The 25,013-nt window shown below is 35.0% G+C and overlaps 1 protein-coding gene and 1 long non-coding RNA gene across 8 annotated transcripts; one reads left to right on the top strand and one right to left on the bottom strand.

Annotated features, from left to right (window-relative positions):
• Positions 1-9,311: 9,311 nt before the first annotated feature.
• On the top strand, positions 9,312-20,305 carry LOC105043436 (pyridoxine/pyridoxamine 5'-phosphate oxidase 2). 7 transcript variants are annotated; one of them, XR_012140725.1, is made up of 9 exons: positions 9,320-9,537; positions 9,623-9,672; positions 9,749-9,806; positions 9,910-9,942; positions 12,410-12,505; positions 19,019-19,186; positions 19,376-19,565; positions 19,829-19,934; positions 20,031-20,293. XR_012140725.1 is itself a non-coding variant. In XM_010920979.4 (7 exons), the coding sequence occupies exons 1-7, from the start codon at positions 9,442-9,444 to the stop codon at positions 20,031-20,033; spliced, it is 504 nt and encodes a 167-aa protein (XP_010919281.1). In that variant the 5' UTR covers positions 9,315-9,441; the 3' UTR covers positions 20,034-20,297. The 7 variants fall into 7 exon arrangements, 2 of the variants coding, with proteins under 2 accessions (XP_010919281.1, XP_073111922.1); XR_012140727.1 differs by lacking the exons at positions 19,376-19,565; positions 19,829-19,934 and adding an exon at positions 18,300-18,396 and having other exon boundaries at positions 9,312-9,537; positions 20,031-20,305; XR_012140726.1 differs by lacking the exons at positions 19,829-19,934; positions 20,031-20,293 and adding an exon at positions 18,300-18,396 and having other exon boundaries at positions 9,314-9,537; positions 19,376-19,629.
• Positions 20,306-21,003: 698 nt separating this feature from the next.
• LOC140857198 (uncharacterized) lies at positions 21,004-23,907 on the bottom strand. The gene is made up of 2 exons (XR_012140728.1): positions 22,802-23,907; positions 21,004-21,532 (listed from the first exon to the last, which is right to left on the bottom strand). It is a non-coding gene; the product is annotated as an uncharacterized lncRNA (long non-coding RNA).
• Positions 23,908-25,013: the final 1,106 nt, after the last annotated feature.

Genomic DNA, 25,013 nt, shown 5'->3' on the forward strand with positions numbered 1-25,013 from the left:
AGAAAACTCATCTTGAACTCCTCAGATGATATGATTCAACAAATTCGATCGATCAGATCAAATCATGCTAAGATTATCATGTGGACAATTCAATAAGATCATGAGAAATAAAATCTAAAAATACTTGATCTGATCAAAGTGGATGTCGGTGTACCATCCGACGATCACGGATCAAAAATCCATCACGAAGATCATTTAAATTCATCATCATTCTTCTCAAAATTCTAGAAATCTTAAGAGAGAGAAATAATCTAGAGAGAGGATTCTAGAGAGAGAAATTCAATTCTAGAGAGAGAAAATACTAGTTCAGGCTGAAGAGAGAGGAAAGAGAGAGAAACTCTCTTTCTCATATTTTATTATTTATATCATTATTTATTAATTAATTTAATATTTTTTTTTTTTCTCTCTCTCTCTTTTTTTCTTTTTCTTCACGGAAGAGAGAAAAAAAATCTTATTTTTTATTATTATATTATTATCATTTTATTTTTCTTCTTTCTTCTTTTTTTTTTCCTTTTCCTTTTCTTTTCTTTTTCTTCTTTTTCTTTTCTTTTTCTTTTCTTTTCCTTCTTCTTCTTTTCTTTTTCTTTTTCTTTTCCTTCTTCTTCTTCTTCTTTTTCTTTTCTTCTTCCCGTGGGCTTGTTTTGGACTGAAACAGGGGACCGTGAGGTCCCCTCATTGGTGTTCCGGCCAGCGGTGCGATCGGTGTGAGACGGCCGTCGACAGAAGGAGAGGCGATCCGGCAGCAAGAGGAGGCCAAACCCGGTGGTCAGCGGTGACCACCGGCGTCGGAATCAAAGAGAAACGACAAAAATGAAGGTTACTTCCGCAACAAAATCCGGCGACTCCGGTCGCCGGCGAGCATGCACATCGACACGGGAAGGAAGGGGGAGAAGAGAGGAAGAGGAGGAGGCTTACCTCCATCGCCGGCGAAGCTCTTCCAGCGAGAAATTGGACGGCACAGTGACGGGTCTCCGTGAGAAATTTTCGGCGATTGCCGTCGTTTTGCCCCAGAATTTCTCGATGAGAGGAGAGAGGAGGGTTCTCCTCCTTAAATAGAGCCGGAGGAAACTTGTTTCCGACTCCGATTAGGAGCCGGTGAACGGAGGAAGAAGACTCCCTTCGGGAGTTCTTCTCCTCTGTTTTCCTTCCTTTTTTTTTTTGTTTTGGGCTTTGGATTCGTTGCTTGGGCCGGGCCTCACATTCTTCCCCTCTAAAAGAAATTTCATCCTCGAAATTTTTCTTGCCTGAGTCTTCATAGTTTCTTACTTGAATCTCATCCACAAATATTTCAATATTCTAATTCTTGATATAAATTCATTCTTAAATCATTCCATAAGAAAAAAGTAAATACATCAAATATTATCTGAACGAAACCATCCATTTTCTTATTTATCAAGATCACCATCTCAAAGATTTTCAATGTTTCAAGATTTCGAAATTATGATCTTATTTTCTGTAAAAATTAATATTCAATATCTCATGACTCAAATTAAAATCAAATCTATCTCTTGTGAATAGAAAAAGGTCAATGTCTCTATTCTTGCATAAGAACTTCATTCATCATCATTCATTTATTTATTTATTTATTTTAAAATATTAACTACTCTTAATTTTAACCCATCATAAGATAGGAAAACATACTTCTATGAATCATATGATGACATCTCAATCAATCAAAATTTAAAAATATTTTCTCTTATTCATACTTTCAAAGGTTGAAGATTTATCATTTCAATCTCATTCTCGAATTTTTGATATTTTATTTCTTGATGCAACTTCATCATTAAGTCATTTCATAAAGATTATTATCATCATTGTTGATTGAATCAATATCACTATTTCTAGTCATCGAAATTTTCTTACTCAAACTCTCAACTCTTAAATATTCTAATTCTTGAAGCAAATTTTATCATTAAGTCATTCCATAATAAAAATCAATAACTCAAAAATTGATCTAAATCAAAACTATATTTTTTTATAATCAAAATCAATATCTCTATTCTAAGTAAGTATATCAATTTGCTTTATCTAAACATTCACTACTCTTAATTAATCGATTCATTATCAAATTAAATTATAAATAACTCCAATCCATCTTTTGTAGAACAATCGTCAATATCAATAGATAACCTCAATCTTTTTCATTCAGTCAGAGAAATAATAATAATCAAAAGAGTCCAAACTTTAAATTTTATTATACCCTGGAGATAAATATTTGAGTATAATAATCTAAGATCGAAATCATCATTCGATAAACAATCTCAAATTCTTCCTAAAAATAGAGAATTATAAAATTTAATTCTAGGATAGAGAAAATTTATCTCTAATTATTCTAAATCTAAAATCAAAAATCAAAGGTCCCTCATCCTAGAATTAGGATGCTAATTATTTTTGTAGCATAGTAGGTGGAAGCACTACTTTTAAAAATCACATTAGGATATCTAAGATAATTCAAAATTTTAAAATATTATTCTTTCTAATGTCAATAAATTTTTTTGTATCAAATCATATCATCTATCATAATTCTTTGACTCAAAGAATCAACATTCCTGACTTACTCAAAGTAATCCAGATTACCATGCTTCCGCTGCGCACTCTGATCTAACAATCAAAATTTCTTAGCTTCACCAAAAAAAAAAATTTTTTGATCAAATTATTTCTTTATCTTATCAATAGAAAAGATCTAAAATTTCAAATTTCAATTGAATTCAAAGATTAACTTTCGATTCTCATTCATACTTTTACTGATGTACAATAATTTTGATTAACCCTTGAGTCCAATATCATATTTAAAACCATCATATAGATTTACTAAAATCAATATGAATCAAATCTTGATTCTTATATCAATTTAATTCAATAATTTTCAAACCAAAAATCCTTATAAGTCAAATCATAAAAAAATCCTTCGATGCTCCACCAAATTTGGACATAATCAGAATATATAAGAATTTCAAATCATTATTTTTTTTTCTAAAATTTCTATCATCAGGATCTTCAATATCTATCAAATATCCTTTCATAACAATTATACAAGCTTAAAAAAAATCAAATCTCCATTTAATAGTAGATTCAATTAGGGACCTCGTTAACAAAAGAAAAGAAACTCCATATCAATTCTTAAATCCAAAATTTCTAAATTGTAAATTCACATGGATCCCTTAATCTGAAATATAAATCAGATCTTTTATCTTAATCTAAAATATCAATTTTTCATTAACAACCTCAATAATAATATCAGAAAATCTCTTGATCAACTTAGATACGAATCTTTAAATTGAAATTCCATACACATCAAGTAGTCTCCAAGAGACATAATAAGATCTATTTTCTAGATCTAAGGATGATGATTTAAAGATTCCAGTACAATGAATATCCTACAATCTCAAAATCAATTTCATCAATAAGAAATAGACTTCTTTGCAATATCTCCAAATATGCATTCATCCTAATATGCCACTTTATATATACATACCAAATTCAATTTCGATAAATATTCCAATCAAGCATCATAAAAAAAACTTTCTTAGCCCATTCTGTAATAACATTTTATTATCAAATCTTTATCTTGCCAATAATAGTCAACTTCTCAACTAGAAGTAATATCATAGTATTATTTTCACATCAAATTTGAACTTACGATTCACTTGAATAACCAATGATCAAATTAATAACCACAATGCATAATAAAATTTTATGTCAATCCTTTTGTGATTACTTTCGATCAAGATCTAACTAATCATATCATGATCAATAGATCATCCATCATATTTCAAACTCCATATGTTATAATCTCTTGCGATCCTTTTATACATAATCTCAATGTTTAATCAAAATTTATAAATATTTCTCCCACTACAATCATCAAAGATTTACACTATAATATCCCTGGTGTCTATCCACTTACACCCATTCTATATCTGATTCTATGTTTCATAATTCATTCACTTATGCTCTGATACCACTTTAATTATCACGCCTCCGATCCGAGATTTTGAATCGAGGGTCATGGCAACCGCCGCATACTCATAGAAAACTCTTCCCATAAGCATACAAGGCATCTTATCATATTATCCTAAAACAACAGCGGAATAATTAGTCAATAATTTAAATCTAAAATATAACGACCTAAATTTTTTTTCTTTAATATCTCAATAAATTCAACAACGATTCAAAGGCTTTGCATCAAATTCAATAAGCCTTTCAACCTAAAATAAAAGTATGAAGATTCTGCTTCTGATCACTCTTCCATTCATATCTTGTATCATCTTAATTCTTCAACATCTGTAAAAATAGTAAAATAGGAGGAAATGAGCTAGACAGCCCAGTAAGCAACGATCACTTTTCAACAGATTTCATCAGGCATTTAAGTAAATCATCATTTATAAAAAATAAGCATATAGAGTTCATCAATTCGAAATCAATTTCAATTATGCAACATAATTCATACCAAATTCATTTCTTTTTCAAAAATTCAAGTTTCTTTCCAGATTTCAATTTCTTTTCATTCTTCAATTTTTTTTCGTCAACCATGAGCTATGACCATATTTTTCCTGTGGCAGGTCATAATACCGCGTATCTGCTTGCGGTAGGCTGCGAATCATCTGGCAGCCATGTCCTTTGGAACGCTGGTCTCACTGGCGGTTTGTCGCTGGTCTCTCTGGCGACATGTCGCTGGTCTCGCTGGCGACATAAACCCTCAGGACAATCAATTGCCAACGTATATGCCCCCATTGGCGGGGTCCTTTACATAGTCAGGTTGTCAATTGATAATGTTTCTTATATCATAATTCTTCATAAATCATATTTCATATTCTAATTTTGATAATAAAACATATAATCATGTAGTATCGAAATCAATCAATATAATGCATCACGAAATCAATATATTCAATCATGCTTCATCATAACATTTCAAATAAGATATTTTCATAACAAAATACCATTCATCCAATTCATGCATCGTTTCACAAATCATGTCAGAAAAATACATTATAAATTACCGATAAATCTAGAAAAAATGAAACATTACTTACCTCAAACGTATTCCAATAAATTCACATAATTCTATAAATTTTTTTTCAAAAATTTTGTTCGTAAATCATATCGCGATATCCCATGATCAAACATCCACAATCCTATACAGAATCAATTTCAATAATTAGAAAGAATACGAATACCATATTTCAACGGTTTAGATTGGGGTCCGATCATCTAATTTTATCTAATCAAAATCTAATTAGGACTTAAATGATCCAAAGTTTGACTATCAGATCAAATCGGATAAGAAGTGATAGGACCGAGTTTCTTCATCGATTTCATAAAATCAAGTAGAGAGAGATAATTAGAGGAGAGAGAAATCAATGAGGTACAATTCGAATTGATCAGATGACACAATCCAACATTATGATTGGTCCAATATCTCAATTGGTAAAATCAACATGATCAAATTAAGTCATGGCTAGATCGAAATCATGGATAATCAAATCTAAAGATTCATGGTCTGATTAAGGTGGGTGCCAGTACGCTGTCTGACAATCATGGATCAGAATTCTTCATTAGAATCAGATTAGGACTATTAAAAAAAATTTCTTCATTCACTAACCTTTTTAGAGAGAGAATCAATCAAGAGAGAGAATATTTTAGAGAGAGAAAATTCTAGGAGAGAAAATTCTAGAGAGAGAAAACTCATCTTGAACTCCTCAGATGATATGATTCAACAAATTCGATCGATCAGATCAAATCATGCTAAGATTATCATGTGGACAATTCAATAAGATCATGAGAAATAAAATCTAAAAATACTTGATCTGATCAAAGTGGATGTCGGTGTACCATCCGACGATCACGGATCAAAAATCCATCACGAAGATCATTTAAATTCATCATCATTCTTCTCAAAATTTTAAAATCTTAAGAGAGAGAAATAATCTAGAGAGAAGATTTTAGAGAGAGAAAGAGAGAGAAAGTCCAATTTTAGAGAGAGAAAATACTAGTTCAGGCTGAAGAGAGAGAGGAAAGAGAGAGAAACTCTCTTTCTCATATTTTATTATTTATATTATTATTTATTAATTAATTTAATGATTTTTCTTTTCTTTTCTTTTCTCTCTCTCTTTTTTTTTTCTTTTTCTTCACGGAAGAAAGAGGAGAAAATTCTATTTTTTATTATTATATTATTATCATTTTATTTTTCTTCTTTCTTCTTTTTTTTTCCTTTTCCTTTTTCTTTTCTTTTTCTTCTTTTTCTTTTCTTTTTCTTTTCTTTTCCTTCTTCTTCTTTTCTTTTTCTTTTTCTTTTCCTTCTTCTTCTTCTTCTTTTTCTTTTCTTCTTCCCGTGGGCTTGTTTTGGGCTGAAACAAGAGACCATGAGGTCCCCTCATTGGTGTTCTGACCGACAGTGCGGTCGGCGTGAGACGATCGTCGGCAGGAGGAGAGGCGATCCGATGGCAAGAGGAGGCCAAACCCGGTGGTCGGCGGTGACCACCGACGTCGGAATCAAAGAGAAACGGCAAAAATGAAGGTTACTTCCGCAACAAAATCCGGCGACTCCGGTCGCCGACGAGCGTGCACATCGGCACGGGAAGGAAGGGGGAGAAGAGAGGAAGAGGAGGAGGCTTACCTCCATCGCCGGCGAAGCTTTTCCGGCGAGAAATTGGACGGCACAGTGACGGGTCTCCATGAGGAATTTTCGGCGATTGCCGTCGTTTTGCCCCGGGATTTCTCGATGAGAGGAGAGAGGAGGGTTCTCCTCCTTAAATAGAGCCGGAAGGAACTTGTTTCCGACTCCGATTAGGAGCCGGTGAACGGAGGAAGAAGACTCCCTTCGGGAGTTCTTCTCCTCTGTTTTCCTTCCTTTTTTTTTTTTTTTATTTTGGGCTTTGGATTCGTTGCTTGGGCCGGGCCTCACAATGAATCTCTTTGAAAATAAATTTTATGAATTTTCCTCCATAAATGTACTATGATTTATATATTTTAATTGAGCTAAGTCATATAATTTTATTTGATCCAATTCTATAAAATAGATTTATTATTGATCTAGGAGGATCACCAGTGCATAGTCAATATAGGACTAAATATATAACTATATTGGTCCTCATCTACTCTTTCTATTTTAAGCTATAATGTTCTTGTTAAATTAAGAATTTAAATCCATTCAAATCTGATCACAAGTATCATAAACCTAATAATAAACATTATGATTAGTTCGTGATCAATCTAAACAGTTCTGTTCTATATATAATATCTTCTAATCCATATAGGTTATGAGATAGATTTATTTTAATATTATTTGTAATAATTCAGAATCCATTCAAAAATTAGTTTCGAAGAAAATATTTAGATTTTTTGCTATATATGAATATATAAAATCTATTCAATATATAGTCAACTAGATGGACATTGTATAGGTCCCCACACTAGCTTTCGCAGAACTTGTGCTTACTGAAGATGACTGATGGTCAAACGAAAACTTTTGACCTCCGTTTCTCTCGAGCTTGCAACGTGGGGCCTGGCATCTTTGCACTGTATTTTTCCCCACTAACATTTGTACATCCTCTCTCTCGTAAATATTTCCTTGTATAATTAATAAACCATAGGAAATGTCTCACTTCCTCCATTGCTCCTCAAAAAAAAGGCAGTCTGCTGGAATATGACTGTAGACAACGTCTGCTCAGTGGAGTCCTATCGGTACATAAACCATGGAGGAATCATTTTCCTACTAATTAACCCGGCTGTCTGGAAGTCTCTAACCCCAGCAAATTAAGTCTAAAATTTTTATGTGACTAGCCTCTAAAAATTCCTCCCACCCCCCAACCACCCACACACACACACACAAAAAAAAAAGGACTAGCCTCTAAAAATAAGCTAAATGCAGAAGAAGCTGCTTTCAATTGGGAAAGGATGAGCTGCTCTTTTTGGTTGTCCACTTTGCATAGTTCATTCGGAGGCCATCGACCACCTCCTTCTCAACTGTGGATTCTCGTCTTCCATTTGGAGACAGGTAAGCTCTGCAGCAGATGCTCACTAGTCACTAGCCTTACAGGATGACAACCAGGAGACCCTCTTAGTTACTTGGAGAAAGCATCCATATCTGAAGAAGCTTTCCATTGCCGGGATTCTCTACTCCTTGCTATATACATGTTGGTCTTTATGGATGAAAAGGACGAACAACAGGACAAAGAAAGCACTTCTCTACTCACCTTGAAGAAATTTTTGCTTTTGTGCTTTCTGGTGGCTTGGGCAAATATTCTGCTTATTTTTGGCGCGAAAAAAAAATATTTTAATTTTTTGAACTCATCTCTTTAGGACTGGCGACTCTATAATCTATATTCTGTATTCACCTTCGTTCCTTAATGAAGTGTGGAGGATCTTGCTCCTCAATTTTCTTCAAAAAGAAAATATGTCAAAAGCCGTCATTGGTCATTAGGGTACAACAGTTTACATCTGCTGCCAATTATGGAAATAAAAAGTGGTCATTGAAGCATGATGAACTTTGATACTCATGTCTAGTTTCTTCATGAATTTGCCAAGGGCTCACATGTATTATTTGCTTTGAAGCGTCAAATTGTATAGACCTCATAATTGGTGTAACATTTTTAAATACATATAATATATAGTAATGTGAGAGTGAATGCAAGACATGGGATGGTTGTAGTGAATCCCAAAATTCTTTACCGTGCATGCCGCATCATAGGGTACAGCACACTCATGGATGGCCGTCATTAAAGAATAGATCGCTATCAAACAACATGTGCCATATATATATATGATGCGGCTTATGCTCATGCGTACATTATTTGATGGCTGTCCAACCTCTTATGGTAGCCATTTACAGGTACTGCGCATGTAATTGTGGAGGACCGGTGCCCTTTAAGAAGAAAGCTGGAACTCTTTGAGACTTCTACAGCTATGCACACACATCTCAATATATCAAGAGTCATGCACATGGCAAATTCTAAAGCGTGAAATATTTGGACCTTGTGAAATAATTATTATGTTTTTTAATAAAAATATTACCGTTTCAAGAAAATAAAAAAATATCACCGTTTTTCTGTACATAAAAAAATGTCACCATTAGATTGAACCCTTGCACCAGTCTCGCCTGGGAACATTTTAACTCACAGCTAATATTTTTTTTAATAAGATAACTAATCGTTTTTGGGTGTCGAGAAGGGCATGTACCGTGCACCCATCGCCGTATATGTATCCAATCACGGCCGCTGATTTTTATGAAATGTTATTCATCAAACGTGCATCTTGATGTATCATCATAGAAAGCATCGGCCATGATTGGCTTCGCGCGCAATAATTTCTCGTTACCGGGCCGAGAAGCCCGATAAGCCGATGACGGCGTCGATCGCCTTAAAAACACGGCGAGGAAACACCGGCTTTCCTGCCTTGGATCTCTTTGACGGCTAGTTCCCAAAAAGAATCGATCAAGAAATGGCCGGCGGGACGGCGTCGGCGCCCTGGAAGCCCCTCCTCCTCAAAGCCTTGGACTCCAACTCCCACCTCAAACATTCCGCATTCTTCCAACTCGTACCTCTCTCTCTCTCTCTCTCTCGCTCGCTCGCTCGCTCTCTCGCTCTCGATAACGGGTTCCAAATTGTTCGTTATCTTCCAGGCAACGATTGGCTCTAATGGAAGACCTGCGAATCGGACCGTGGTCTTCAGGTCCATCCGTTCTTCTTTCTTTTCTATTTCATTGACGGTTTGGGGATTTACCCTTTCCATTCTTGGTTTTGGTCAGGGGATTCCAGGAGAATTGCGATAAGATTCAGATCAATACGGACGTTCGGAGCAGCAAGGTAGAATTAATTCGAAAAAGTTTCTTTTTTGGGACCGAGATTTGACTGGGCGAGAGGAGTTCGATTTGGGGGTATTTATTCTTGATCCTGTGAATTTTGACAGATTGAGGACATCAAGCGTTGCCCTTTCGGAGAGGTAAGATCATTGTTTTTCTGGGGTGCATTTTTTTTACTGGTTTCTGTCGGAATTATTTGTCTTATATTCTACTATGCATGTAAACTTTTTAAAAAAGTTCTTGAATAAATCACAAAAACCCTCATAAGGTTTATATGTATGACACTTACACCTAAAAGTTTGAAAAACCTACAGTTTAACAGCGTTAATAAAGGCGTTCATGTTATGTGAAAAAATCGAAATTACCCCCTTCCTCCCCCCATACACACCAAGCATCACAGCACTCTCTTCCTTCCTCGATCCCCTCCTCCTCCTCCTTTCTCTTCCCATGCTTCATCAGCCTCATTAAAGACGACCTCTTCGACAATGACGTCATCATCGGCTATGGGCCTCCCATATATACAGAGCACCCCCACCACTCCCTACCTTCCTCTATTCTCTCCTCCTCCTCCTCCTCCTCCTCCTCTCTCTTCTTCTCCTCCTCTCATCATCGATCTCATTAACGACGACCTCTCCAAGAACAGTGTCGTTATTGGTGGCATCATCAAAGAAGCCGTCAGCAACCTCTCCATCTAAGAGATGCTTTGATGATGCTACAGGGGGAAAAAACTTTGAAATATTGGGTTGCCCATGTAGGTTCCAATTCTTTGATTTTAAATGAGGGTTAAAGACGGAGCTTGGAAATGTTGCCCATTAATATGACTGCTACAATTAGGATTGAAGGGTGGAGCTTACTGCTTATTACAACATTCATGTCAATTTTGGTCTTCATAGGATACTTCAGCCACTGAGAAACATTATATTATGCTGCCTTCTATGATCTCATCCTGCGGGAAAAAGAAAAGTATTGCTTAAGATGTTACATTATCCATCTGCTTGCCCCCTTTTATTCTGTTCTGTATCAATGAAGCGCCTATGTAGAAAATTGAAAGCCAACTCTATTTTGATTTCTGAACACGCATTGTTATGACTTGTACATGATCATCCATCTACATTAAAGAACAATCCCACGTAAGAAATCATCTCAGAGAAATAGTTGAGTATAAGATCTCTAAAATTTGAATGTCTACATCATCATAATCTTTAGGAAGAACCCTCTAACCCCAGTTTGTAATATAGTCTGCCTTCTCACTTGGTTTCCTACTTCTTTTTTGTATGCCCACTGACTTAAAAATCTCTGGAAAAGAGAGCATTCTCATTTCACTGGATGTCCTGGAAAAAGGATCTGAGATAGCCCACATGGAAAGCTTAAATACAGTTCACAAACAATAGCCACAAACCATTTGAGGTACCATAGCTAGCCACCAAATTAATCATGAAGAATTAGAATACTAAATTTCTTCCCCAAAAGCTAAGATGGAGTATGCTTTTGCTAGCAGCCCACTCGGTGGCAGCAGCCTCCAAGAAGTCAAACTAGGTGGCCCGAAGGTGGTCAGCGAGGTTGGGGACGATAAGGCAGAGGTTACGCTTGATCTAGTTGATTCGGGCCTTGAGGTCCTGGGAAGGCTTGTCCAGGCAGGGGCAAGGGGGAGGGGGCGAGGGAAGCTTGACAGTAGTGGTGGAGGAGAGTAGGTGGAGGGAGGAGCGAAGGAGGGTAGGGAGGAGGGTAAGGTGGAAGTCATCAAGCCAGAGGAATGGAGTCTCAAGGGGGTTGTGCTAGTCGGGGAGAGGAACTAGGAAATATCATGGTGGATAGCAAGGTCGAGGACCTAGAAGTGGATGTAGAGAGCTTGGATTTTCTGAAGGTTACTTTGGTCACTCAAGGGTACTTTCATCATTTTCTAAATTTTTTCTGATGTAGCATTTGGGTCTAATGGTTTGAGTAACATTCTGTTAAGTTATGGGTTAAAGTGCTAGATAAAAATAAACCTCAAAGAGGTAAGCATATATTTTTCAAACTATATCGTGTGTAAGTGTAATTTAGCCCTAATCTCAGGGGATTTTTATGGTTTACTCAAAAATCTTTTATTCCTTAAATATTAATGTTCATTGTCTCTGCGATAAAGTGCATATGATCCTAAACCAGTGGCATATTTTTTTTTTTATATTATTCTATATTAAAGTTAGTGTTGTTACCGTTGCCAACTTTAATGCACACATTGAGATAGGCCATGAGGATAAAAAGAGGTAGAAATTTGTCAAACTAGTTTGCAGTAGCTTTCAATTACCGTGCCACCAGACCAACATGATAAAGGAGAAGATCAAATCGTATTATAAAGATATGTGGATTTTTTATGCTTTAGTCCCTTTTGATAATGCATAGTAGCATTCTTGAAGCTCAAGACCATGAATTAAAAGAGTCATAGTGTCAGTTCTTTTAAAACATAGATTGCTATGTATACAAATATAGTTTTACCATTAGGTTGGGAATTGGAAGTTGTTATTCTAGGTTTATGCCTGTTTAATCAATTAAATTTTAACTGGACTCATTTAAGAATTGAGGTCCTTCCTTAGGTCCTGACAATGTTTGAATGTTTGTACTTTGTAGATATGTTGGTATTTCACAGACTCTTGGGAGCAGTTCCGAATCAGTGGAAGGATTGATATCATTAATGGGTCAAATTCAGACCCTTTGAAGCTTCAGGTTAGATTGCTTGATATCCACTGTTGTGATCTATGTAACAAGGAAGTTGGAAACTATTGATAAAATTGCCAAATTGTGTATGGGTTCCAAGATCATCGAGAGTGCATGATTTTCTTGTTTTTTATTTTAAACTGCTGCATTCTTGCGTTGCTTCATAGAATTTTACTGGATACATTTCTTAGTTGTCTATGAATCTGTTAAGTACATTTCTTGGTTGCCTACACTTCTGCTGACTGATGTTGTGATGACCGTGGACAAAATTATTCTTACTATGAAAACAGAGCAGCCTTAAATAGTTTGAGCAAAAGGCATCTAAATTCTTCCTATGACACTGCCTAGTTCCATTTGAGCTGCCGTCTTTTGTCAAAGCATGAGATTGCAAAGTACCATCCTTTACAGCAATCAAAATGCACTGGTCAAAATTTGAGATTCTTGTCCATAGATTATTGGACAGAAGGTGGAGAAGTAAATCAAGGCCCATGAGTAGATGTTTGGCTTTTCTTCATCAATATATTGCAATGTTATGTGATCGAAAGCAAAAATGCAATTCACAATTCACAAATCTATTTATTCATGCAAATGTCACTTTCATTGTTGTTCTGGTGATTTTGGTTCAATGTTATCATTCTCTTTCTATACTTGTTCCATGATTTTCATACAAAGCGAAGAGATAGGTTTGTTATGAAGTAAGGTGGCTGTACCTCAAATATCGCTTTGGATTTTTTTCCTGCTTTCTATTCCACTAGTTTGTTCACTTTCGATCTGTTGCATCATTATCATGGTATTATCCTTGATGCTTAGCATCAAATTAAGTGTTGCATCTCTTTTTTACTTTGTTAGACCATACAAGGTATACTACTACAGGTTAGCAAAGTACTTGAATGTTCTTCTTTCCATTGTTTTGACACAATCTTCTTCCCTGTTATCATTATTTATTCAGTTTGATCAAACTCCTTGTTGTAAATAGATGGTTTTCTTTATAGACGTGCTTCATTTATAACTTCAAGTTACCTAACTTTATCTTGTATGCCACTTTTTGATGTTAATCTCATATATTACAATTTGACAGTCAAATTGGGACCTTTGTTCAGTAAATCAATCAAAACATTCTTCTTTAAAAGTAATCTTATCTCCTTCTAAAGTATCTTGACACCACAATCTCCCATTGCAGTTGTCATCTTCCACTTATCCGAGTTAATGATTGTTGCTAAGAGATTATAGCATTGCATTCTTAATTTTGCGCATGTGCTTCTCACGTTTACTTTTGTGCTTCAACAGTTTTGAGCTGAAGCCAACCTAACCTAGGTTATCATACAAACTCACTTCCTGTATTAATTTTGGCTATTTTTTCTATGAGTGCTTCACTCTTCTATTGCATATTGGCACCATCACACTCGTAAGTCTACATTGCCTTGTCCATCCACTCTCCAAATCATTACTAATTTACTGCCTGCATGCGTTCGATTAAGATACAAAGCTGAGATCATGAAGATGCTGTGGTAACTTTTGCTTGGTGCCTTCATATTTATTTACATATCATCAATTTGAGAGTTCTTTATTAATATTTCTGCCTATGTCTCTTTCTTTTGCATCTTTTAAAACATGATCAGTTTGTCAGACCCTTCGCTTACTTGGCTTTCACTTTTCTCTTGTTAATTTTTTAGCCTATTACCTCATATGGTTCCCTGGCACCGCTATATAACATTTAGGGATTGACCTTTTTTATAGTCTATACTTATTTCTAAGCACCTTTAAAAGCCTTTTCAGCTCTTATTGTTCTTCCCTGACCTTTCTCCATTGATGCTTTCCTAGGTGCAACCTCATCAATGGCTATCAAGTCGACTATGGAAGATGATTCACTCGTCCATTAAACATAGACATTGTACTCTAGATCGTGATGGCCTTCCTTAAATGGGTCATACTCTTCGTAACCTTAGTTCAAACTTGCCATCAATCACTTCATTGGGAGATTCATTACTACCATTAGGTATCTCAATTTAATAAATGGTAGTTAGCAATGACCAAGGTGCCTCTGAAATTTCAGCAAATTCGCATTTAGGACCTTGTTCCCTCTCATGTGGGAATGCTCTTGCTACTTGAGGAGTATTGCATTCAACATTGCATCCATTCACTCACAATTCAAGATGTACCCTTTCAGGTAAGATTATAAATTTCATTATTGATACACAGTGATTGATTATTGAAAATACAATAACTAACCATCTTATTTGTGGACCACATCTCTCACTCCTTGTAATATCATGGACAATAAAGAAAAATTTTTATTCTTTATACTAAAAGTCTATATGAGCCTTGGCATGGTAAGGTTGCTCCCAGTGTGTGCCGTACGACCCCATACTGGATGGTACGGGGCATACCGAACCGACACTATCATATCGGTCTGTACCATGTACCATATTGTAAACGAATGGTACAAATACGGGGTTCGGTACCGAGACAATGAACCTTGGTTGCTCCATTTTGACCTGGTGTCATGAGTTCGAAATATGAAAATAGTCTAGTTGATTAAACCTAAGTTGGCTCCCAATAACTTGGATGTACGTTTTAAGTAAATCTTATCAAGTAATTACTAGTGAATTATTGAAAGGTAGATGTACTAGAATGGTCACTTCAAAGGTTTAAATTGTAATTATACACTCTTGTTGCTAGTATTGTGGTTTGTTAGTGCATGCATTTCTTCTTATATAAACAAGAATAATTCTTTTCTTCATGATTATCTTGATGATGAGGTTTATATATAGCTTTTTAATATCTCATGTTGCAGTGTTTCTCATTTCATTCTGCTTGCTATAGCTCTTCGTGTCTTGTTTTCAGAGTTCTCATCAATCCTCCTTTGCCTTCGACACTTTTAATGTGATCTCATTATTTTGTTATAGCATATAAATAATGATTATCGATAATTCCTAATATTAACTCCTCCAAGTAGTACATTGGATGAAGGATCAAACCCAACTTCTTTGCTTAATTTTTCCTTGCCTCATTGTTGCGTTTCTCACATTATTCATTATGGAATATGGATACTTATTGTGCATGTTTGAACTGATCATTGTGTGCATAATGTGGTCATGTTATGCTGATAGTTTTAATTTGCTTCATCCTGCTGATGGAAAGCTCATGACATACCCGACTATGTATATCCTTTTAGTGGGTGGTCTGCTATGCTCATGAAACACCAATGAACAACATTGTGTATGCTATATCATATGGCTGGTGAGCTGACCGGTGCCCCTTGTTTCTCTCATCATGCCACTATGCTTATGAAACTCCAATTAACACTTGCACATGCTATCATATGGCTGGTGAGCTTATCTATGCCCGTTGTTTCTCTCATCATGCCACTATGCTTATAAAGTTCTAGTTAACAACATTGTACATGCTATCATATGGCTGGCAAGCTTATCAATGCCCCTTCTTTCTCTTATCATGCCCCTATGCTGTGTCTGCTTCCATACTTTGTGGTCCATTTAGTGCTATCTTCTTTTCTTTCCCAGTGCGATCCTCTTTCCTTCCCTCTTAGCTGGAGTTTAATGTACATATTGACAGCTTGACATCGCCATCGATGACAATTATACAGGCTCTCTTTTTGCTTCTAGTTGTACATCTTTGATGACTTTTGCTTGTGTCACAAGGAACAACTAATTTTATCTTGCTTTAGTGCTACATCCAGATAGTATTTGATGTCCCACATCACAGTTTGGATTTTTAACTTTCTTTCTTACTTGTCATATAGGTTACTCCTGCTTCTCTAAAACAGATAATCAAACCACTTTCATAATTGTCAAAATTCAGGATCTTTGTGAGTGAATCAAGCCAATTGAGATTCACCATCACTTCTACTAGAAACTATCTTTCTTTTTAATGTGTAATCAACAGTTGATACTGCATGCTTGAAGTACTGAGGGAGCATTTGGTTTATGGTGTACCATGAGTTTAAAAGAGGGGGGTAGGAATGTCGGAAGTATTGGTTGGAATGGTAAGTTGCATAAGTATACATCCATCTATGCTTATCAGCTCGTGTATATTATTAACCATTCAGGAATATGTAGGAGAGGGTGTAATCTAATGCAAATGTAAATTCAGCAATACTGCATCTGGCATTGGATGATTATATTCATCACATTATATCATATAGTTGAAAATCACTTTAAAGTTTGTAGAAATCTTTAATTTGCAATAATGGATTTATAATCTTTCATATGTTTTGAACTATGAAACCATCATCATTGCTTGGTAAGTATCTTGGGCCCAAAACTATTTTCCAAAACAAGGACTCAGCAAATTATATATAGTCTGTAGACCCTGTCAAGTGCTAGGGTCACTGCATATGATGACATATATGGTACATGGGTGGTTCTTACTTTAAGGATTCTCATTGTTTCCAAACTTTCAATAATAAAACGCACAAAAACCATATGCATACTCTCCTTGAGGAATCGCATTTAGTTCAGATTTTTTTTATCACTAGAGATGAAAATCCTACAGAATTTTGATTTCCATCCCACAGGATGAAACTTGACACTATGGGTGAAAAAAATCCTTCAGGCTTCCAGTCTTATCTTGCATATAGATATAGGTGGATACATAAATCCCCCAATCAAAGGGCATAGATGTGCAACTCCAAAGCCCATTGAGTGAATTCAATTATTCACTTCTCATTAAGGGAGATCTGTCTTATAGGTTTTTATAAACCCAAAACCAAATCATAAGAAACCAAAAATGCTTTCTTGAAGTCCCAACATCTTAACCTTAGAACACATTTCACTCCTATCACTTGCTTTCTTATACCCTAAAACCCACTTTCAGATACCCCAAACCTATGCCTTGTCGAATGCATCAAGTTAGGTGATATCGAAAGCATATAAATCAAAGCATGCTCCCATTGAGAGCAACAAATCACATCTTAAAGACTGCAAGGCCACATGTTCTTATTCCTAAATCTTCTACAATAGAAGATTTTTAACACTTTACACCCTTCTACCTATTCTTCATCCCACCACCACCCGCACAATGATGATATAAACCTTCTCACATTCTCCTTCTTCTCCGTCCCACCCCATACTCCTCCCCATCGTCTTGCAAGAGCTCCCTTGCTCCTGCCATTTACTATCCTTTTGTTTTGTTTGTATGCTATCCCTGTTTTCCAACCCCATGTCACCTGCAACCAAGGCCGAAGAATATAAGGAAGGGTGTGGAGTATAACATGCATGCGATGTATGTGTGGGTGTGGAGTACAACACACATGCGATGCAGACATGCATGAGAGAGAGAGAGATAGGGCATATTACCTTCATACTTGGGTTGGAGGCAGTCATGACAAGGAAGGGTGATGTTCACAAGGTAGGTTGGGCTTGCTCTGGAAAATAGAAGGAAAACCAGGGGCAGAAAAGAATGGAGCACATGAGAGACAATTGCAATAGGGAAAATTCAAAATCAAAGTCCATCAAATGAGAACTTTCTTTGTCTATTGTGATTTGTTTTTTTAGCATTTTCTTTTTAATCCAATGATTTACTATCTATAACAATTGTTCCTACCTATCGTAGGATTTCATAAACACAGGTAAGAAATCCTTTGGGTCTAGAAGGTTTCTTTGCTTTTCCAGTTAGGCCCTGAACGGAAGACCACAAATACCATCTAGGTGATGTTGTAACCTGTCTTATTAGGCTTAATTTTCACATAAAGTTTTTAATCAAGCAACTAATACGATCTAGATTTTAGGTACAATTTTACTTCTTCTTCTTCTTCTTCATCTTTTTCTGCTTATGGGAATACCAGGCATCTCAAATTGTTGGTAGTGAGCATATTTCACTTATAGAGATCACTGTTTATAAGCTGGAGGAACCAATTGGAATCAAAAGAGGAAGAATAAAGGGTAAGGCAGTTTCCATATAAAAATTTGATAATTTATTTATATATTCTCTTTCTCTTGATGTCATGGTACCTAGTAAAGTTCTAACACCTGCTAGTCATGCTATGTACCCTTGCAACCATGAAGTCTGCTTATGACTCTAAGTGAGATATAGTTGTATCTTGAGTGGAGGTAGAGTCACCACCCTAAAGAAGACTTCCCCTTCAATAAAAACTCATAAATTAAAGTGAAAGGAAAAGGAAATACAAGCAGGTTTCCATCAATACCTTTGATTTCTCTATACTAAGTTTTATTTTTAACCTTCAGTTTTTTATTTCAAACTATCTATCAGTTATCGAGAAACCACATATTGTTTAGTTGGCATACACAGGTGAAATTTTTTATTTCCCATATGTCTGGGTTTATTTAAATCTAATTGTTTATTGTTTTAGCAACTTAAATGAGCCTAAATGAGAAGCCTTCTCACTTTTTACCTTGCCCTTTTCTAAAATGCCCCATGGAATATGTTGCGGAGCTTATTCGGACTTCTTCATTTTGCATGGCCAAAAAGAAGAAATTAATCTTAGTGCCCACTGATTTAGTTGGTTGTTAATACCTACTGAAAAATCAATATTCATTTATGCAGCAGAGAGAGAAAGCTTGGTTTGCAAGTTCCCCAAAGTCAAGATTACAGTACCTAGGACCTACACCTGGTCTTCCAGTTATTAACGAAAATCCTGGAGCAGAGAATCAACTTGATTCATCCGCTGGCCCAGTTGATGCATTCTGTCTGTTAATTCTTGACCCAGAACAGGTTAGATTGTCAACAAGGATTTGTTTTCTTAGTTTTTTCTCATTAATTATGCTACATCATGCATGCATTTATGGGCTTCACATGTTTTCATAAAAATAGAAGTCCTCTGCTGTGATAGAGTAATTTTCATTCATCTAACCTGTAATGTTCCTGAATCTTTCCAACCATACTTGGTTATTTTGTTCTCAGGTTGACTATTTAAATCTGAAAAGCAATGAAAGGTTAATGTTCACATCCAGGCCAAGTGCGAATGGTTGCAAAGTTTGGATATTTGAGAAAATCAATCCGTAATAATTTAATAGAAACTATGTGTCTACCTGATCTCAGATCTTGGTGCTTTTCTGCATCAAGTTGAATGAGAATCAATTATTTTAAACAGGTGCTCTTTTCACTCTGATGATTCTTCTGGATGCTATTTTTATACAAGATTAGTTTGATATCCAGCTCATTACACAGACTCTTGTTTATGGTAACCTTCTTGTTGTTCTCTGTTATAATAGAATTTTCCTATCTTCTCCGGTTCTCTTTCCTACTTATTACCATATCATCATATCCTTCTTTAAAATGAAAGTTCATATAAATTTATATGACCAAAAGAGTTGATTCTGTATGAGCTTCTATCCACAGTTCTTTCTCATGCAGTGAACTTCTTGCAGCCACAACATGTGAACAAACTTTATGTTGACCGCCAAGTAATTAGTGTCCGTATATGTTTTAGTTGAACCTACTGAAGTTGTATGGAAGCAAAGTATGGTCCATAGTATTTCAAATGACATACTTGATTCATCACTTGCAAAAATATATTCTTTAAAGCCACCTAACCTTTCACTTTTTCTTCATGCAGTGAATTGAAGTTCTATATGTGCAATAATTGAACAATCACACACTATGACCACGTTTTAAGGCATTTGGGAGCTTCATCAATTTGCTTGTGCTATTGCTTTCATATACACTTGAAACAACTTGTAATTATCAATATATTTGAAGTTAAAATTGATGAAGCACTAACAAATTAGCACTTAACAATGTGGTAGATTTCTGCTTTTTTATTTATTTATTTAATAGAGGATGAAGAATGTCGAGAAATATTTTATTTAATATTTCTTTATTTCCATAGTAAATTAATATAAACAATTTGGGTTTTTTCTTTAATGTGTCCAGATAGCTCCTTTTCTCCTGTTCCAGATCAGACACTTTGATTTGCATCTGGATTTAATTGTTCATCCATGATGCAAACAAGGAGTCAGTAAAAGAAAAATTTAGCTGCATGCATTACATGGCACATTTATTAAATGCCTGCCATAATATACATACAGCACTTGGCTACTTAGATGATTACACCCACTTTTGATTAATGCACTGTAACTTCTTGTCTATAAAGAAGGCTTGTTTTCCTTTTGGCACTTTGCAAAAGAATGAAAGATGGTAAAACAATTTCAAAGTGGTATCCAATATCACTCCCTCTTTGTAATACTTCATTTGACAGATCTTCCACTAGGCTGGATCCCTATCAGCCAATTTATCAGCCAATGCATACTTTCAAGACCTGCTTTTTGTCTCACCCCCATTGCATTCTCTCCTACAGTTCATAAGATTATCCATTTTTTTTCCTCTTTTTTTTTGTCTTTATCAACTGTTACAATTAACTCCCAACTATTTCAACCTCAATTAATTTGCTATGTCTCCAACCCCTCCCCTCCCCCCACCTTGATGCCAAACAACTATATACGATCCAAGATGAAATTTCAGAGTCATTCCCTTTTTGAAGACAATCAAATAGCACAATGGTCATTTTCACTCTTGGTGGTCAAACCAAGTTTAAAAAATCTGACAGCAGTCAATGGATAGGGTTTTTTGTGGAATCTCTTTCAACACCTAGAACACCCAAAGCATGAATTTTAGTTCAGTCAATAATGAACTGAAGTACAAATGCATGTATTGCAAACAAATGAAGTACCAATTCATCCATCGATATGCTGTGTAGATGTAATCATTATTTTGGGCATAATTTGTCTTCCATTCTGTATTGCTATGTGGATTGGATATAGACAATTGTGTGTAGATGCATGTTCTTATCTGGAGTCATGTGTTTACCAAAGAAATTTATCTGTACATTTTAAGAGATCTGATGTTGAAACATTTTAAACCATCTGAGTATCAACTAGAAGAGCTGGACGAAAGTAGGAGCAGCATAATACATTGTCTAGGAGAATTGAGTGGAAGAGCGTTCCTGAACAACAGCAGCCTTGTGCCTTTGGCATGCCGGCAGCCCACTGATTTCGCTTGCTTCACTCCAGTTCCATTGCTGGATGAAATGTTCCTCCTGCCATCCACCATTCAACCACTCTGAAAGAAGACTTTTAGGATAAATTTTAAGGACTCTTTTGGTTCGCAGAAAGAATTTTTTTTTAGAAAGTAATTTTTTAAAAGTAATTTTAAAAATTTATTTTTTGAGAATAGAATTTTGATACGTTTAGTTGACTATAAAAAAATAATTTATTGTAGATATAAGATCATACATTTTTACTTCCAAATTTTATATAAATATTAATATTATATTTATATTAATATAATATAATATTAATATATTAAATATAATATTAGATCATAATAATTTATTAGGTTAATATAATACTAATATAAATTAATATTATATTAATATAATATTAATATTTTTAATTTAATAAATTTATTAATATAGATATAAATATTATATTAATATTAATAAAAATATTATATTAACGTAAATATTAAAATATAATAATTATTATAATATTAATATAAATATAAATATTATATTATATTCATATAAATATTAAGATAATATTAATATAATATGATGTCACTATTTAGTATTTCATCTTAATCATCGATTGATATTTTGTAAAATCTTAGTCATGAATTTTAAAAAGATATTTTTAGAAAGAAAAAAACATCATCAATTTTCATCCTATGGAAAGTGGTAAAATCGACCTTCCGTATGAATTTTTTCTTCCCATAAAATATGGAAGTGTTTTCCCATAGGAAGAGATTTTTCGACTATCTCTCTTTTTAAAACTCCAATCAAAGATGAGGCCTCTTCTCTATTTTTCAGGAACTATTTTTTTCCCTTTCTACTTCTCAAGAACCAAATGAGTCCTATGTATATATGGATATGACGTATAGATGCAGTCTCTTTTGGCTGAGCCACAAGACGTACTGTTAGAAGCAAGAAGCAGGAATTATAAGTTATTTATTTGTCAACAAAAAAAAAAAAAAAAAGGTGCATTTCTCTTGAGGAATGTTCCGAGAAGATTAGATGTTTGAAAAGGAAATCTTGTCTATGATCAGAAACAAATTCAGACAATAACAAGGTCCTGAACACATCATAGTGCGTGAAAATCTTTTTGGTAGAATTTGCAATGTTCTTGAGCAGATATTTTGATTTTCTTTTCCTCGAGAAATTGTGACGGTGACGAGGAGTATCCGGTCTGTGGCTGACACCAAGAATGGAATAAATGTGGAGGAGGAATCCTCAAATAGATTAACATGCACTTTGCCAGGAAAGCCATACTAATTAGTAAAATACTAGGTGGATGAGATGTAGAACAATGTAATGGAGAAGGAAATGGTAACCTGGAAGATGAGCAAGACAAACTATCATACATGATTTCGTCTTGGATTCACCTGGTTGGTTTGTTTGCCACCTTCCATGCAAGACATCTTGCCCCAATGAGTATTTCATTTTGAAGCCCAGATTGCTCTGGCAGAGCATAGAGCATCACTTTCTCAATGGAATACTCATTTGAGCAAGAAGCCTTCCCATGGGAAGGGAATGTGAAGGCCCTCTGCTCCACCTTTTGACACCCAAGGAAGATTTGCTCCCCTTCTTCCTATAGAACGCCCCAGCTTCTGGGAATTAAACCAACTCCTCCAATACCTTCTTGTGTGTTGGTTTGATCGGTATATATATATTTTTTTTTTGTTGGGTTGGGTTTTTTTTTTTTTTTTGGTGGTGTGTGGGGGGTGGGGGGGAAGGGGGGATACATGATAGATGGCAACGACATAAAAGAATGGATAATTGTTACAACACAAAACTTGGAAGTAGAAGTCCCTGCCGACGAGTATAGAAGATAAGACCATGAAGTGTTGGTTTGATCGTTTGTTGCAACTTCCATGCAAAGGAAATGAATTTAGGAGGCTGTCGGTTGGCATGTGATGCCAATTGCTGAATGGACGTTTTTTGTTTGAAATCTTTCTTTGATGCACTCCAAAAATTAAATCATCGGCATCACGGAGGCCTCATTTATGTTTATTATATACACAATGAACTTCTAAATGGTGGTTTTTATTTCTTGGTTATTTGATTATAGTTGTTGTTATCTGATGTTTTTTACTGTTCACCAAAATTAAATAATATTCTTTCATATTCAGATCCCATGTTTCATCTGGAAAAGATAATTATTTGTTTGGTCGGCAATGATTCGAACAAATAATGCATTATTCTTTGTTTTCTATTATAATGACAGATAGGTTCCGGTACATCAGATAATTCTCTTCCTTATTAGGCTAATTCTGGTCTAAATGGGCAAAAAATGTAAAAAAAAAAAAAAATGCCGTCATTTTGGTTATAAGAGGACACAGCAATAACGAATGGGGCCATCAATTGGGATTAGCCGTATCATTGATATAACGAGACATCCATGTACCCCACTGCCCTCTTTTTTTTTTTTTTCCTTTTTTATTTTGGGGGACAAACCCCACTGCTTTTTTGATGACCTTATTTATGTGAACTTTTTGACCACCTCCTTGGCTTTCACACGATTCATCACCTGCATGAAAATTAGATTTGCTAGTAACATCAATGGATGGAGCAGTACTACCTATACCATATTGCAATACTGTCATTTTTTGATTGAATTATGAGTTACCTGTCAAGGTTTTTTCTACCATCCTTAGTTTCTAAATTGCAAAATTTTCTCTCATTCTCGAACTAACTCTTTGAAGATGATGTAAGTTATATTCCAGTACATCTCGTTGCATCCAAACTATTCGATGCACGAACTTTGCGTATATCAAAACTTCCATGTTGAATTTTACAATGAAAAAAAATCGATATTAAATAAATAAGATCAACATGCAGTAATCTGCAACCCAAATGGACACCACGAGCTAGGCCTCCAAACGTTACCCTTGCTGCTCCTATGACTGATTGTTTGGACGACGTTGGATGGACGCTTGGCCTGCATCATTACTCTAACTAGTTTATATTGCCTACTGTTTATGTTCCCTAGTTAATCCTATTCAAATAACTAGTTTGCTTTTCAGCATCATTAGGTTTTTTCCTTTGGGTGGAGGAGACCAATCAGTGAGTGGTTCTCCGTGACATTAGTGTTGTAACTAATAACATGCCATAAATTATTTCAATTCAATTTTTGAATGTTGATTTTAAATTATTGTTGTAATTATTTTCTTATTTTGCTCCTATCTTTTTTTTATTCAAATTCAAATTCAAATTTTGAATTAGAATTATTGCTGAAATTATGGCTGACATTGTTGAGATGGAAATCTTGATTTGAAAAAAAAAAAAAAAAAAAGCTGGGTTTGAACAAAGAAGATAATGATGTCTTATGCTTTAAAACCATGAAAGAAACACAGATTAAAAATCCCATTCCATACAAAGATAAGTAGAGGATTATAACCACAATTTCAGCAACAACAAAATTTGAATTTGAATTTATATGTGAAAATAAGAAAAATATTTCAGTAATAATTTCAGTAATAATTCAAATTTTGAATTTTGAATTTGAATGGGGAAAAAATAGGAGAAAAATAAAAAAAAGATTAC

The sequence above is a fragment of the Elaeis guineensis genome, chromosome 4 (genome assembly GCF_000442705.2).
Source record: "Elaeis guineensis isolate ETL-2024a chromosome 4, EG11, whole genome shotgun sequence".
In the NCBI taxonomy this organism is placed as follows: domain Eukaryota; kingdom Viridiplantae; phylum Streptophyta; class Magnoliopsida; order Arecales; family Arecaceae; genus Elaeis; species Elaeis guineensis.

Bases quoted from the DNA above. Each gene is read 5' to 3' on its own strand.
- LOC105043436 (XM_073255821.1), top strand. From the start codon at position 9,442: ATGGCCGGCGGGACGGCGTCGGCGCCCTGGAAGCCCCTCCTCCTCAAA. The intron at 9,943-12,409 runs GTAAGATCATTG...TGTACTTTGTAG, and splicing joins AGCGTTGCCCTTTCGGAGAG to ATATGTTGGTATTTCACAGA. The intron at 19,187-19,375 runs GTTAGATTGTCA...TTTTGTTCTCAG, and splicing joins TAATTCTTGACCCAGAACAG to GTTGACTATTTAAATCTGAA.